The sequence below is a fragment of the Thunnus maccoyii genome, chromosome 12, assembly GCF_910596095.1.
Source record: "Thunnus maccoyii chromosome 12, fThuMac1.1, whole genome shotgun sequence".
Taxonomy (NCBI): domain Eukaryota; kingdom Metazoa; phylum Chordata; class Actinopteri; order Scombriformes; family Scombridae; genus Thunnus; species Thunnus maccoyii.
Genome location: NC_056544.1, coordinates 6,130,953 through 6,146,751, shown reverse-complemented (window position 1 = coordinate 6,146,751; position 15,799 = coordinate 6,130,953). Strand labels below are relative to the sequence as shown.

Below are 15,799 nucleotides of genomic sequence, written 5' to 3'. Positions count from 1 at the left end.
TATTCAGAAATGTCCTTGAAGTTACTTTTGTTCAGCCTTCAGACATTGATTTGGCTGCTTTCATCAGATGGTGGCTTTTAGCTGTACAATAAACAGAAACACTGATTAATAAAGCTGGATTTGTATATCAAATGTTCAGCTTTGTGCTCAATTGTGTTTGTGAACAAACTACAAATGCTCGGCTTTGTGCCTCCTTTCTCTGTGTGTGTACACAAACGGCGTCAGAACGAGATTTTGCTTTTCTTATGTTTTTGTTGCCACCTCGCCGTTCCTTGTGTTGTGTCCGCCAACTCAGAATGGAGCCATTTTGTCTCCTTCAGTTCCTGAAATGAAATATAAGCCTCTTAAATGCATACTTATCTTGCCCTGCAGACTGCGCTTGAAGAACTAACACACACATGCATGCAGGCAAGTACCCACACACACACACACATACACACACTAACTAAAGAGGCATTGTGATGCCAGCCCTTGTTGTTCCTAAGACGGCGGCTGCATGCATATGGCAGATGGTTGTTCTTTTGCTTTGCATGCCGCCATATTAAACAAAAACCATGGCTAAGGCCACGGCTGGTTTAGGAAAAGGGCAAAGTGCGAGAGAGACAGAAAGAAGAGACAAAAGAGCAGCAGAGGGAGAGACAGAGACAACAGGCTTGGCATACATCAACACAAGCAGGAAATCCATGTGTGTAAATGTGCATATGTGTGTGCATAACCACATTAACGTTGCATGCCTTGCTTACACAGATGCATACGGACAGACACAAACACACACACACACACACACATTCTGCTAAATGAACACACAAAGATAGCCAGGACACACACACACACACACACACACACACACACACACACACACACATTCCAGATGAATGCTTTGCTGCAGGGAAGGATCTATACATGTTGCAGATATCATGTGTATGTGATTTCATGTGTATGGGTGATTACACTAACTGAAAAAAATTGGTGTTGCATGTGTAAATGGGTAAATGTGTGTGCATGTCTTTGGTAAGCTGATGTATTGGTAATTGGAGGGTAAATCCAGTGCGGTGACCTTTTACAGCTGTCGGCTCCTTTCATATGCTCACATGTTGGTGTGTGCCTTTTTAGTGTGTGTGTGTCCGTATCAAAGTTATGGTTGTCTGAAAGGTAGGGATTTAAGAGTCAGGGTCATTTTCAGTTTGTCTTCTGTACTTGTCCCACTTTTAGACCCAGTTTTTCTACCAGCACTGATAGAAGGAGTGAAAAAAGCTTTTGTTACCTTCCCTAATTTGTAAAAAAAAAAACATTTTAGTGGTAAGGAAGAAATGACACATACAGCTGGCAACAAAGGTTTGAAATGATAATCATACATACAGTGTTGACAAAATTGTAAAATTTTAGCTAAAAAATTATGCCTTTGCTATGCTACTTATGCTAACTGCTATGGCAACCAATTCCCATGACATCTTTCAGCCATAAACAAGAGACAGAAGGGAATCTTGTAACGAAAGACAATGAAAAGAGACATCTCAAATCAGCAGGCGTACTTAATGGCACGTCAGTGTAGCAAAACACCACACATTTTCTCTCTGCATAGATTTCTTCATTTACATTTGACATTAGCATCCACTTGTCCTAAACCTCCTTGGTTTTGAAATTAGTTTTAAGGAAAAAACAAAGACACAGAAAATGTTACCAGGCAGTCATGTTAGCTTGTTGGTTATTGTTTGTCACAAACCTGTGAAACAATTTCTGTCTGGTTAGGAATCTGTGACCCAAAACAAAGTAATTTTAGGTCAGTAGGTTGTACAGTTGTGTGACATTTAAAAAGATGAGACAAATCAGTGACATTTTCATTATTAAAAAGCTAACTGGTGTTTCATGCTAATGAAAACTAGTTGTGAGCATATATTTCTTGTGCTGTTTCATGTGTTTGTCAATAATAAAAGTTCATAGCAACTTTTGGTTTCCTCTAATAAACTTCACATACAATCAAACTGACAATATGTTACTAGACAGTCATATTAGCTCGTTAGCTGTTTGGTCTGTTCACAACCCGGTGACATATCTCATGGCTGGTTAGCATTTTGCCACCAGTAAACAGTCAGTAGGTTGTGCAGTTGTCTGACAGGTTAGCAGACATATCACACTTTTAAGAAGCCAAAAAGCTAACTGGTTGTCTCATGCTAATAAAAGCTAGTTTTTTGTCATGTGAGCGCATATTTCACACACTGGTCATGCATTTGGTGATGATAAAAGTGTATAGCAACTTTTTTTTTTTTTGCTAATTAGTTGCCCATACAATAAAATTGACGAATTGTTACCAGGCAGTCATACTAGCTTGTTAGCTACAATTTTGTGTATTTACAACTTATAATGCAACCAGAAACAAGCCGTTAAGTAAACAGGTGAGACAACATGTACATTTAAAAAACAGCTAACTGCTTTATCTCATGCTAATGAAAGCTAGTTCTGTGGGCATATATTTCACATTTCATATGTTTGTTCATGACACATAACCTGTCTTTTTTTTGCTAGTTAGCAGCCCATACAGTAATATTGTCAAAATGTTAATGGATGATAATATTAAAATATTTGCAACCTGTTAACATTTAGCTCTTTTATGGCTTTGAGTAGTTATCTGCAAACTAGACACAACATAATATTATATTTAATTCCATAACTTGTTTGTGTGTTCACACACAACAACAGACGTGGGCTGTTTCTTGCTTCTCGCTGAATCTGTAGCTTCCAGGCATATTTGCACTATTTGGTTTGAGCATGTTATTTATACATTCAGCTCTGATTGGGCCATTGGGAATCAACACAAGTGTTTTTGTTTCATATGAGGTGTTGCCCAGCGTGCCAGGACATTTACATAAAGGTAAACTTTTATCAACAGTCAGCTTTGCATCTTTGTCACTAACTGAACTTTACATCGAAAAAACAAGTGAAAACTCTTTTTGTAGCTGCGTATTCTATTTGAATGAACCATTACATTGTTTGCTTCAAGAGTTGAAAACATAATAGATAATGCCAAGTCTTAACCACAGTCAAAAAAAAAGAAAAGTTGAAACTGGAAGTCCAAATTTTCTAGCAGACAATGATTGCAGGCTTTATCACCTACAGGAGAGTGACATGAGTCTGTCTGCGAGTGTTTGCAGCTTGATAAATTGCTTTTGCTCGCCTCTTTTTAAGTGTGTCCAGACAAGGCCGCAACACAATAATGCCTCTACACTGAAAACCAAGCAAACAACAGGCCAGAACAAAAAAAAAACACGGCTGTCTTATCTCTAATTTAGCCTTGGGTGAACAGGGCTTACACACACTGGAGAGAGGACAGCTTCTGTGTGCAACAAACACACAGACGTACCAAGGCCCTTTAACTCTGCGTCACCTCAGCCCAGCTTGAGCTTTGTATTCCATATAATGTGTTTCTTGTGTTTGTGTGCGAGCATTTCTGCTCTCAGCGCCCTCAGGGTTTTGGTCGCGTATTCTCTCGCAAAGCTGAAAGCAGCATTTATGGCTTTTCTCCTCTCAAAGTAACCTTCACTTTAGTGTCGCACCCACTCACAATGGCATGAATCGACCAAGTGACTCTCCATTAACAGCAGAATGTATGCGAGTCTTGAATTGGACCACTTTGCCTTTCAGGTTGTATAGCTTGCTTTCAGATTAGTCTGATAAAGTCAATGATTGAATTTCAGACGCCATCAAGCAAAGGATGCCATCTCTCTCTCTCTCTTCCTTCCTACATCCATCCATCCCTTCAGAGGCTGCAGCTTTTATCTTGAGCAAGACACCTGTGTGTGTGTGTATGTGTGTACTTCATTCTGATGATTTGGATCAGTCTCTGTCCATCTATTTATCTCTTTTTTGATGCACGTTTTGATCCTCTGTGCCACTTTTCCCTGCTTCCCTCCCTCTAGATTTCTTCTTTCCCTTTTCCTTGCCGTGTGTTCAATCAGGTTGGGAACTCAGGGGGGGCCAGCATGTCAGTCTCATGCATGTCAGCTCTGTCAGACCCTTCCTCGTTGTTTTTACAGTGACACATCAGCTGAAAGGGACTTGATTAAACCTTTCTCTCCCATCTTTTTCCTCCCTTCCTCACTCTCTCTCTCCCCCTTCCCTGTCTCCCCGTTATCCCCACCCCCCACCCGTCGCAACAGAATGAAGCAAATCAGGGAATCAATTCAATGTAATCATGACAAATGAGTCCCGGCGGTTAGCGATGATTTTTTTTTTTTTTTATGTGTGCGTGTGTGTGTGTGTGTGTGTGCGCCTGTGTTTGGGACAGGGCTGCTGGGAAATCACAAATGAATCAATCAGCTGTTATCGCATCAGCAAACACCGCAAGAGGGATGGATGGATGGATGGATGGATTGGCAGAGAGGAGGAGAGGATTCAGTGTACTCAATGTGTGTGTACATGCACGTCTGGTGTGCAGAGATAGATGGCTGATTGAATACAGGGCCATGTGGGTGTCTGTGTGTGTGTGTGTGTGAATGAGAGCGAGCAGGGGGGTACTGTGTTAACCTTGGAGCTGTCAGAACAGATGGGAGATGGGAAGGGCCGCAGGCTGAGAGGGATGTGTGGGCTGCTGGAGGAGGATGAATCCCAAGCTACTTTTGGAAAGGGACAGTAAGATTACAGAAGAAAAAAAGATGGTAGCGGGATATTTTTCTACTGGATGTACTTCTGCTGAGATACAGAGCGAGAGAGAGGGCAGATTTGACTAGGAAATGTTACGTTTACATGTTTTGTGGGATTATGTGTTTGATTGAGTGTTTTTCTTCAATCAAAAACTCAGTAAAAGCAGAATTTGCTGTTTCTAGGGGTTTCTTTTAACACAACAGACAACTAACCCAAACTGAGCTTTATGTCACTGTAGAGAGAAAGAGTACAAGAAACATCATCTGCAGGGAAAAGATCTCATAGTACTGCCTACAATGACTGACAAGAAGTAATATCTGGGAAATGCAGTGCAAAAAAAAGAGATTGTGAGTACCGTATTAGCCCGAGAAGATAAGAAAACATTTTACACAGCCAGTCTTTTTGAAAAAGTTTCCCCAAGATACTATTAGTCTGTTAGAATTAGTGAAACTTGAAATACTTTGTAGCTCATTTATTCTGTTATCAGTCACGTACTCAGACGCTGTCGAGCTCTGTCTCATCAAATAATATATAAACAACTCCACTTTTTATTGATGCTATATTAGAGATAATACGGTACTTGATCATGAAATCTACATGGAGAATAGAAAAGCTTCTGATCATCCTTGCTTTCTGCTTTGATCTTGGGGTTCTTTTTCTCAGTCTGACAACCAGATTATTATTGATTGTTATTGATTCATTGGTTGATTTTCATGATTAATTAATTTGTTTCATGTATGTAGTGGAAAAAAATGTACATCACAATGTCCCAGAGCCCAAGGTGAACTCTTCAGAGTGCCGGTTTTGTCGAACCATCAGTCCAAAAGCCAAAGAAATTCAACTTAGAATCATATAAAACAGCAAATCATTTAACTGACTATTAGTTTCAGCACTATGAGACATTAAAATGATTTCTGAGTAAAATACGGCGATTTTAATCGGTTTCATTGAACTCTCTTCTCAGCTGCAGCTCTGATTTCTGGAGTAGACGGAGAACTACGAGTGTAAAATTAGCCTGCGAAGTTGGGTTGTCCACACATTCCCACTGTTCTATTAGGGTTGTACAGGTAATAATGATTGCTGTAGGTGGGATTCAAACGTCAAACGAGCCATGTTGGAGATATATTTCTGTACAAAGTGGGGGATGCAGTGATCCTGTGTGGGTGGTGAAATAAAGGAGTGGCTGTTGGCAGAGTGTGTGCAGTGTAGGCGCGGCACTGTGCGCAAAGTAGATGAATGGAATCAAAGATTTTCTCTTTCTTAAACTTTAAAATCCACTGTAAGGAGTGGGCGGGGTTTGTGTTTCTGCAAGGTTGAATAAGACTATGGTCTATGTGTGTGTGTGTGTGTGTGTGTGTGTGTGTGTGTGTGCATGAACGCTTTGGCTCACCGCCCAGCTCCATCTCCCCAGCTGATTAGGGGTTAATGGCCTATGAGCGTGGGGATCATTCTGCTCGCCGATTGGCTGACTAGCTGCTGTGTGGGCGGGGTTGCCAGCGAGTGACAGATGGCGGCGGAGTGTGTGTGTATGTGTGTGTGTGTGTGCGTGTGTACATGGTAGCGAGGGGGAGGTCTCTAATTACAATGGAAAGATGTACAATGGTGGTCGTCTTTTCTCCTCTCCTTCATTGTTTCTTCGCACTTTTCGTGGTTTTCTCACACACACTAGAATAGATAGAAGTGTGAAGCAGGATTTCACCTACTTACAGATGCATCCATAAATAGACGCCTACATCATACTGTCAGTAGTGAAGTCTTACCTACATGTGTTACTGCACATGTTGATTGAAACGAAAAATAATCCAGATTAGAAACAAATCCACATGCAAAATCTAAAACCTCTGATGAGACGAGAGAGGTGCTTCGTATTGTTTTCCTCTTTCGCTAAACAGAATCAGACTTGTGGATTACAGCTGGCGTTTGAATGCACACAGCTCTATATGTAGCTTTAAATGATGTACAGCTCGTACAATGGAAGGGTTATTGTTAATACCCACAAATGACACACACATACAATGAACACTTTTTCAGCTTAAGAGATGTTAGCCGCAGACAGTGTGTGTGGGTTTTCAGGGCAAAGCATGCATACCTGCATCTCAACAGACAAGAAAACAAACAACACACACACACACACACACACACACACATACACACATACACAGGGCCATGTGATGTTCCCCAAGGATTAGACAAGATCATTGTACTTGGCAACACTCCCAGTTTACATACATCACACTCCTAATTCACCTTTGTTAGAAATTCATCTGTTCAGCCGAATCAGCCCAGTAGCTCGGTATAAAGCAGCATAAAGAGTGTGTGTTTGTGTGTGTGTGTGTGTGTGTGTGTGAGACGGAGAGAGAGAGAGGGAGATTAGTGATATCTACTGTGAATATCACTGACTAGTTTGTGTCGTATCATCTGTGCGCTCGCCGTGGCATTAAGAACAAAAGCAGACGGGCTTTGAAAAGGTCGTTTTGTTCGCCGTGTTTACATGTGTGTTTGTGTGTGTGTGTGTGTGTGTGTATGTGCACGCTTGCAGACTGTCTGATGCAGCGTCTTTTTATCAAGTGTCATTGCATCCCCATCTGCTGAAGACACACTGTCTCCCTCAGCCTTCACACACACACACACACACACACACACACACACACACACACACAGACAGAGCGGTTTAAAAAAAGAAGGGGTACAGTTTTACACTGAGCAAAAGTCATTGAAACATTGAATACTGTCATTGTAAAGAGATACACACAAAGTTGAAGTCAGTCTAGTATATTTCTGGCTTTTAGATAGTTATCATAATCACACAAGTTCTCCATGGTTCTTAAAAGCAGCATCATTCATGGACAAAGGATCTAAAGTATTGATGCAAAGTGAAAAGACTAGTTTGACGTTTTGGGAATTGCATTTATTGGCTTTTTTGCCAATAGTTAGATGAGAAGATGGGTACCACACTCAATGAGAGTGGTATCAGTATTCTCCTTGTCTTGGCCAGAAAGCAAACAATTATATATTCCAAAATATCAAACTATTCCTTTAACGTTCAATGAGTGAGCCAGTCGCAACCGACTCAAAAGTTGTTTTTCTATGTAAAATCCTGCAATGCCTAGCCTCAAGAGCCAGGCACCAAATGTTTAGCCTAATCTGTTAGGAATGGCCAACTTGTGTGGGAGGTATGAATGCCAAGAACTGCTAACTTACCCGGATAATTAAACCCAGCAATGTCACGGGTTTCATGTGTGAAACTGGCAAAAGATACAGAAGAGGGGTGCCAGACAGACGGACTGTGAACTGTGTCTGGGCCATTTTCGACTTGATTGAAAGTGAAAAGAGCAGCGGTGTCACCGTCACATTCATCCCTGTGGCCCGAGCAACAAAAGGCTTTAACCTAACAGACACAGACGGAGAGAGAAGGAGGGAGGAGGGAGGGGGGGGGCTGTATCCGAAGCCAAGACAGAATCAGAGAGCCTCACTCCCAGCTGTGGGAAAGTCTCTGTGCTTAATATCATCTGAAATCATAACTTCTAAACTCATCTGAAATGCTAGACTGCAGTTCTAGAGACAAGTGGAGCGATGACTGATGACTGACGAGACATTATTTAGACAGCTCAGACGGAAGATAGCTCTCAAATGTTCCCCCGATGCTTTTAAGAAACGCACTCCCCCCAGATTGTTGCCTGATCTTTTGCTCTCCGCTGCGATGATTTCAGCACTGAAAGATCAAATTTGGACTCCCTTACACTAAGCTGTGGTTAGTGCAAATTGGGTCTACAGGTATATCCATTATAGAGACGGAGGGAAGGAACGGAAAGCTTTCTTTTTTTGACATTTATGATGTTACCATGTGCTGCCAGACACAAAGATTGGTCGGACAGGCGGACTCGGTGGGAGGGAGAGATTTCAACAATTTGGAGGACTATTTATGTCTATCACTCCCCCTCTGCAGTCTGTTCTCTCATAGTGTCTCTTTCACCCATCCTCAACAACTGTCATGGTCAGATGCTCTGCCTGGCTCAGCAGAGAGTTTGTGTCGGTCAGTCACCTTCTTTTGGAAACCGATCGATATGTCGGTCAGTGGTTTGTCAGCTGGTCAGTGTTGATCTGTAGGTATGTCAGCAGGTTGCTGAGTATGTTAGCGAGTTGATGTGTTGATTGGCTGACATGAGGCCAACTGGTGCAGTTTGTCAGTATGTCGTTCAGTAGATCAGTCAGCGGTATACATGTGGCGTTGGTGGTCACTGTATCAGTTGGTATGTGGGTATGGTAGTCTGTTGGTGGGTAGTTCAGATGGTTTGACCACATGCAGACTGAAAATAACGCTGTGTTACAAAGCCTTGCAGGGGGCTGCCCAGGCACGGGGGTGTTGCTGCAGGTATCAGTAAGAAAATGAAATGCACACTGCACAGTGGTTTGGACTCCTATGAGGCAAGACCGTACGTCCCCGAAAAGTTATCAGAGGTTGAACGCACTGACTCAAAGTCCTTTTGGACGAAATAGACCTGTTAAGTAAACAGGTGGAATGTTATCACAGGAGCAATCATTTTATTTAGTATTCTGTAGAATGAGCTCAACGTGGCAAAAAGTTGAACTTTTTGCTGGATGACCCTGTGTTTTATTTGCTCGAGCCACCTCGAACCAGTTGTCAGTCAAAATATTTAAACCCAGCTGAACCCTGGCTATCATCATCATCTGGCAAAGCTGCATTGGCTTATCAAAAGTGTGCATTCCTGACACAATACTTTTGTAATGTTTACATTCATCTAGTTAGATTCTGTTGATCTTTGAGACAGAGGATAAAGTGATCAGTGCAGGAAGAACTTTCCAGAGTTGTAAAATCCTGCCCTAAAAGCAATATAAACCACGCAGTGTTGGCATCTGGTAAGCCTTCACACTTGGAAAGTACCAATCCCATCGGTATTACCGCAAATATTGACCTTACTAAGCAGATCTTAAGATTCAATAAAGTCTCTTTGTCAATATCATTATCAGGAAATCTGCTATCAGTCACATTCATGGATCATATTTTCTCTTTTGACCTGTAACTGTAGCAGCACACCCACACTAACGTAGGCAGTGCTATTTTTGGTTCTTAATTCAGTCCTAGTTGTATGGTGGCAGTCTGGGAGGTAGGTTGAGGTGTCCATCTGAACAGCAGGCAGTTAGTATGCTGGACTGACAAGTTTGGTCTTGGTTCAGATTGTACAACAGCGTGCGTGTGTCCTTTTTTCAAGCCTTCACTTGCTCTTCTCTCTCACTCTCCTGCAGCTCTTTATCTTTCTTTGTCATAGTGAAAGCAGCTTGCAGTTGATTGGATCTCAGCGTGTGTGTGTGTGTGTGTGTGTGTGTGTGTGTGTGTGTGTGTGTGTGTGTGTGTGTGTTCACAACATTTGGTTTGGAAAAGCCTATTGTGGGATTTTGCCAGGGAGATGGCTTAACACGCGCTTATTAGGCTGCTCTACCATGCTGGCCCATACCCCAGAAATTAATTGTTCATGTCTGTGTGTGTGTGTGTGTGTGTGTGTGTGTGTGTGTGTGTGTGTGTGCGCGCTTGCATCAATGTTTGTTGGTTTGTGAAAGCTTTAGACGTGTACTCCCCACCGCCCCCCAGGCCCAAAATAGCCATATCATTGCTTTCCAGTTAGCTTGCTCATCCTCCCTTTATGTCTCTCTCTCTGTCTCTCCTGTCTTCTGTGAATGCAGCAGTGGGGTTGCTATGGTTCGGTGAGATACAGTAATCCAATGTGTACACACACACACACACACACAGACACACACACACACACACACACCTCACCTCATAAATAATTGACCTGTCACAGTGAGACGACAGGACAGACCAGATACACTCTCCCCTCCTCTATTCTCTGTTCTCCTCTCACATTTCTCTTCCTATCTCGTCCCCTTTATCCTCTGTTTCCTCGCTCGCCATTCTTTTACTCTGATGGGTTTTTTTTTTTTTTCTTTTTTTTTGTTCCACCTTTTACCTTTTCCTCTCTTCAGTTCTTCACTTCTCATCACATCACAGTTTTTGTTAGTACCTGAACAATAAGGGCTCTACAGAGACTCCCTACAGCTGAGGATATTGGAATAAAACGGCTGTATTTGGTCTTTAAGTTCAGTTCCAACATGGAGATTACTAGCATTAAAAACGTCACTATGTGCTTTTGCTGTATATTTATTCATTCATTCGAGTGAATTTCAGTAGATCTCAAGTGTATTTTTTGCTTTCACAGCTCCCTTTAATCAACCTTGTATTCAGACCCAAAGCATAATCATAAGCTTCTATGTACTTACTGATGTCTGGATGGAGTCATAAATAATAAACAGCCTTCTACAAAGGGCACAATGCATCTATAAGATTTTTTTTGGGGTCAAGTGTTGAGGTGTGGGTTCATTTTTCAGTCGGATCATTTGTCGCAAATCATATTCAAGTCTTTATCAGTGGATTGCTCTAAAAAGTTGACTTTAAGTGAGGACAAATGTTTCTGTGCGTGACAGTGTCTGTGTTCAACATGCCAAATTTGCCAAAAGGCTACAGTGACAAAAAGTACAACCAGTGGTCTGCCAGAGGCTCAACAGCAGCCCAGCAGCCAGTGGTCAGCTCAGTGTGTGAAGGAAGTAAAGATTAACTATGCAAAGCAGAGTTAAAGTTTATCTCTTTAGCCAACCACTCAACCACATGAATGAAATGCATGGAGTCATCACACACCAACATTTTTATATGTGTGTGTGTGTGTGTGTAGGCAGGAAATGGTCAGACTCTAGCAACCCCTTTTTCACTGCACACACACACAAACGAATAGAGACATAAGGAGAGAGTATCAGATGGCATAGTGCCCTGTTGGAGACGTCTCATTAGGATGTGTGTGTTTTGTACAACTGGAGGTTCACCCTGTATGTTTGTAGAGGCTCAGATTACCACAGATGCTTGCTCTCTGCTTCTTTTGTGCTTTATTTCACCTTGGTCGTCCACACATGAGATCCAGGTAAAAGCTGAAAGAAAGTGAACAGTCAGAAATTTAGGATGAAGTTAAGCCACTTGAGTGTAATCGTATTACTTTTGTCCTGTCCTTTGTTTTTCTTTCATTACACTGAATGATGAAGCCAGTTAAAGCTCACTCTTTCCTTCTCCATCCTTGTGTCTGCAGGCTTTCATCTCAGTGGCACAGTAACTGAGCCCCCCACCTCATCAGAGCCAGAGGTCACCCACAAGGTGGCCATCAGCTTCGACCGCTGCAAGATAACCTCCGTCACCTGCGGCTGCGGAAACCGAGACATTTTCTACTGCGCGCATGTGGTGGCGCTGTCTCTTTACAGGATTCGCAAGCCTGAACAGGTACGAACCACTACATGCATACACAACTTATATCTATAAAAAGATTCACCCCTTCTTCTTAGGGTCATAACTGATAGAATCAGACTCTTTCAAATCATAACAGGGTCTCTGATGTTCATTGAGAATAAACGTACATAAATACTTTTATAAGTCGTGTTAAAAAAAAACCTCCGATCTTTTTCTGGAGTTACAAAAGTAATCCAGTTATTTGTCTGTACACCCGTAGTTACAGACAAACATGATATTTTATTTGCACACATACACAACAGCATAAAAACTAAATAATAGTGAGGTCAAGAAGCCACAAGCTTACACAATGGACCTCCATTCATCTTTAGAAATAAAAACAAAGGCAAAAAGAATACTTAACTAATAAATACATGATTTAACAAAATACAGAGAAAATAAATGGCAATCAGAAACACACTGAATGGACAGAGCAGTCCACCAATCACCAGACAATAATCCTATAAAAACTAAGAAATATATACATCAAACACCAAGAATTTGACACCAAGAATGACTTTTTACTGTGCAGATTTATCAACATATAATATTTATATAACATAATATGAACCAAATTCAGGCTAAAAAAAAAATCTTAAGCTCAAGTGTAGTTCATAGCCAATTCACCTCCTGTCATATCACCCAAGGCATGCTGGGAATTGTAAAACGAATACATCACAAATGTTAAATAGGAAAAATAGGAGTGACAAAATTCTAATACCATTTGACAATTCTACAGCTCTGAATGTCGCATCAACATGGCTGAACCCTCTGTTCATTCATCATATACAGATATCTGCTGGGTGCATTTGCATTAAACATTATTTTAATCATTTGAAATTGCATAAAACGTTGTGTTTTTCATTGAAAAAACTGTTGTAGAACATTTGTAGAACACCACTTATATACCACATGATTGTATTTCTGAGAAGCCCAAATAACAATACACATTATGCCTAGATAAGACATGTAGTGACTACACCATGAGCCTGTAAATAAAAGGTGTAGCTGAGGGTTAAAAGATGACAAAGTTGATCAAGTTAAATAAAATGTATGTGTGTGTGTGTGTGTTGCAGGTGAAGCTGCGGTTGCCCATCTCAGAGACGTTGTTCCAGATGAACAGAGACCAGCTGCAGAAGCTGGTGCAGTATCTGATAACAGCCCACCACACAGAGGTGCTGCCCACCGCTCAGAAACTGGCCGACGAGATCCTCTCCTCCAACTCTGAGATCAACCAGGTCCACGGTGAGAGGACAACCTTTTCAAACCATGTTTCTATTTATTTCAAGTGAAAATACACATGATTTGTGATCATGTCCGACCTATGCCTTTAGAATCTCTTCTTTAATGTCAGAAATGTATGACAGTCAATAGTGCGTTTCTTAATTGTCAGAAAGTCAGCTCTGTGGAGATGCTGTCCATCCCTCCGCAGTGATATCTTCACAGCAACAGGCCAGACTTAAAAGCTTCCAGACTTAAAACATCCAGCACACCAGCCCAGAGCCTGTCATACGTCAGAGCCCTGATTACTCCAGCGAGGCTGCAAGGCAGGCTTCAAATGGCTCGTTTGATTTCTTAGTTCCCACTCTCCAGTCGCTATCTCCTTGCAGTGGCATCATGGGTTTGGTAAAGAAAGCGGTGAAAAAGGGAGCTGAATGATGAAATGGATGCAGGAGAAAGTGGAGAGAGATGTGTGGAAAGGAAAGGGACACTGAGAGCAAGAGACAGGAGAAACGGCACTCAGGGAAACGGGAGAGAGGAGACGGAAAGGAGAGGAGAGATGAAAGGGCCGGAGAAAAGTACTGAGATGAATAAGAAGAGGAGGAACCACAGCGGACCAACGTCGGGGAAAACGACAAACTAGACACATCCTTTCACAAAACAAAACTCTTTATCTCTTTCTCTATTTCATCCTCCTCGCTAAATGTTGACATTCTTCAGCTCTCCTGTCCAGGAAGCCCCACGCCGTGTTTCCTGTCTGTGTTTGACAAGGGGGATCATGGGGGTTGAAGTTCAGTCGATCCAGGAGCGAGGCTTTGATGGAGGAATGTGGCTGTTTGCTGTTTTGCGCACCCGCAGCCAGTTGGAAACACATCTCTGGGCTTTCCTCAGCTCACTTCCTGCAAGATCAAAGTGGTTTCCCCCCCCTCACGAGCATATCTACATTTCCCTGTAGTATTACTCAGACACACTCACACTCAGTGCTGAACAGACGAAAAATAAAGTTGGCCTCATGTTCCCCTCAGTGCACCATTAGCCTAAATTGAGCAGCTTTTCACAAGTGTCACGTAGGTGCACTGTAAGGTAAATGCAAAGCAAACAGGTGTAAGAATAAGTGTGCTGATCACTGAGAAAACCACACTGCAGCAGAGATTTAAATAAATTCAGCGTTTGTGTAGTTTTTGTTTCCAGCATTGAGGAAACCTTGTGTGAAACCTTAAGATCGAGCAAAGGAAACGTGATGTTTTCGCAGGTGAGGCTGTCGTAAAGTAAACTCCATTTCCCATGGTCACCATCTGTTTGTTTCTTTTGTTGGAGTGAATCGAGAACAGGAAGGAATGAAGTGAAAATACAGATTTTACTGGTGCAGCTTTGATGTGGAGAGAAGAATGTTAATGTTCGATTGAAATTGTGCTCTTGTTTTCAGTTTTTATGTGCTTTCCGCCTGTGTATAGTCCTAGCACTGTAGCATTGTGTGTTCCTGTCATTTAAATGTGTGTTTGTGTGTGTGTGTATTCCCAGGTGCTCCGGACCCGACTGCAGGTGCCAGCATTGACGATGACAATTGCTGGCATCTGGACGAGGATCAAGTCAGGGAGCAAGTCAAACAGTTTCTCTCCCAGGGAGGATACTACGGCTCTGGAAAGCAGCTCAACTCCATGTTCGCTAAGGTACGCATCACCACCACACAGCTGGCGTTCACAGATCATTTTTAGTAGTTCTATGGTAGGCATGAAGTATCAGAAGTAAAGGAAAATCTGTCCAGCTTTATTTGAAATTTTTTAACTTAACATAATATTGTTTTAAGGAGATTCCTAAAAATGTCACAAGAAATGCTTTGCTCTCTTCTCTAAAGCAAATCAAAGTGAACATCCACGAGTTTTAAAGTGATAATCCATTGATTAAATGTTGCAGTGCTATAAAGTTTAGGGACTCTCAAGAGACAGTTTTAAAAAAGAATAGTCAAAATCGATACAGCAGAGGCAAAAATATCCTGACTTTTTGTCTCTGGTATAGGTCAGTCTTCAAAAACACCGGATCCTACATTTCCCATTATGCAACTCAGTAGTGTCTTTCATTAGTCTTTAGCTGCTTGGTAAATGCTGAAGTCTTAAGTCTTAAAAATAATGAAAACACAGATTTTGAACAGTTTTGTCCTGATGTATCAGTCAGATCATTATTTCATCCCTATTACACGCTGAACCTCCTGCTTATTCTGCTCTGTCAAAGGACAAAATGACACTCTGAACACTCTGCCCTTTTGCATCAAACATTTTGCAGTGAAACAGTATAGTTCCCCACAGGGAAAATGGCACCAAGAACAAAGGGCGCCTGCAGGTCCTGTGAACATCTTAAGATTCCTTTAACTGTATTGTTCAAACTCAAGGCATTAAATCTTGAATATGGTTAAATACAGCTTTGCAAATCTTCAAAGTCAATGTAGAGGTTTTAGAAATGCACTTTCTTACTGCTTTCTGACTGAGTGAAACAAGCCCATGTAGCTCACACCTATGTTCTGATAAGGCTGTGGCTCTCATTTTAGTGCTAAAGTGTTTCTTTTGTTTAGCTTTAAGTGGAATTCAGAAGTTTTATTTTAAT

General features: G+C 41.7%; 1 protein-coding gene across 2 annotated transcripts in view; it reads left to right on the top strand.

Moving 5' to 3' along the window:
* The window catches only part of zswim5 (zinc finger, SWIM-type containing 5), a 68,307-nt gene that overhangs the window by 38,277 nt on the left and 14,231 nt on the right, over positions 1-15,799 (top strand). For both annotated transcript variants that reach the window (XM_042428610.1, XM_042428609.1), the window contains exons 2-4: positions 11,787-11,974; positions 13,057-13,225; positions 14,723-14,871. In XM_042428610.1, coding sequence (XP_042284544.1) covers positions 11,787-11,974; positions 13,057-13,225; positions 14,723-14,871 — 506 coding nt within the window. The remainder of the gene's footprint in view (positions 1-11,786; positions 11,975-13,056; positions 13,226-14,722; positions 14,872-15,799) is intronic.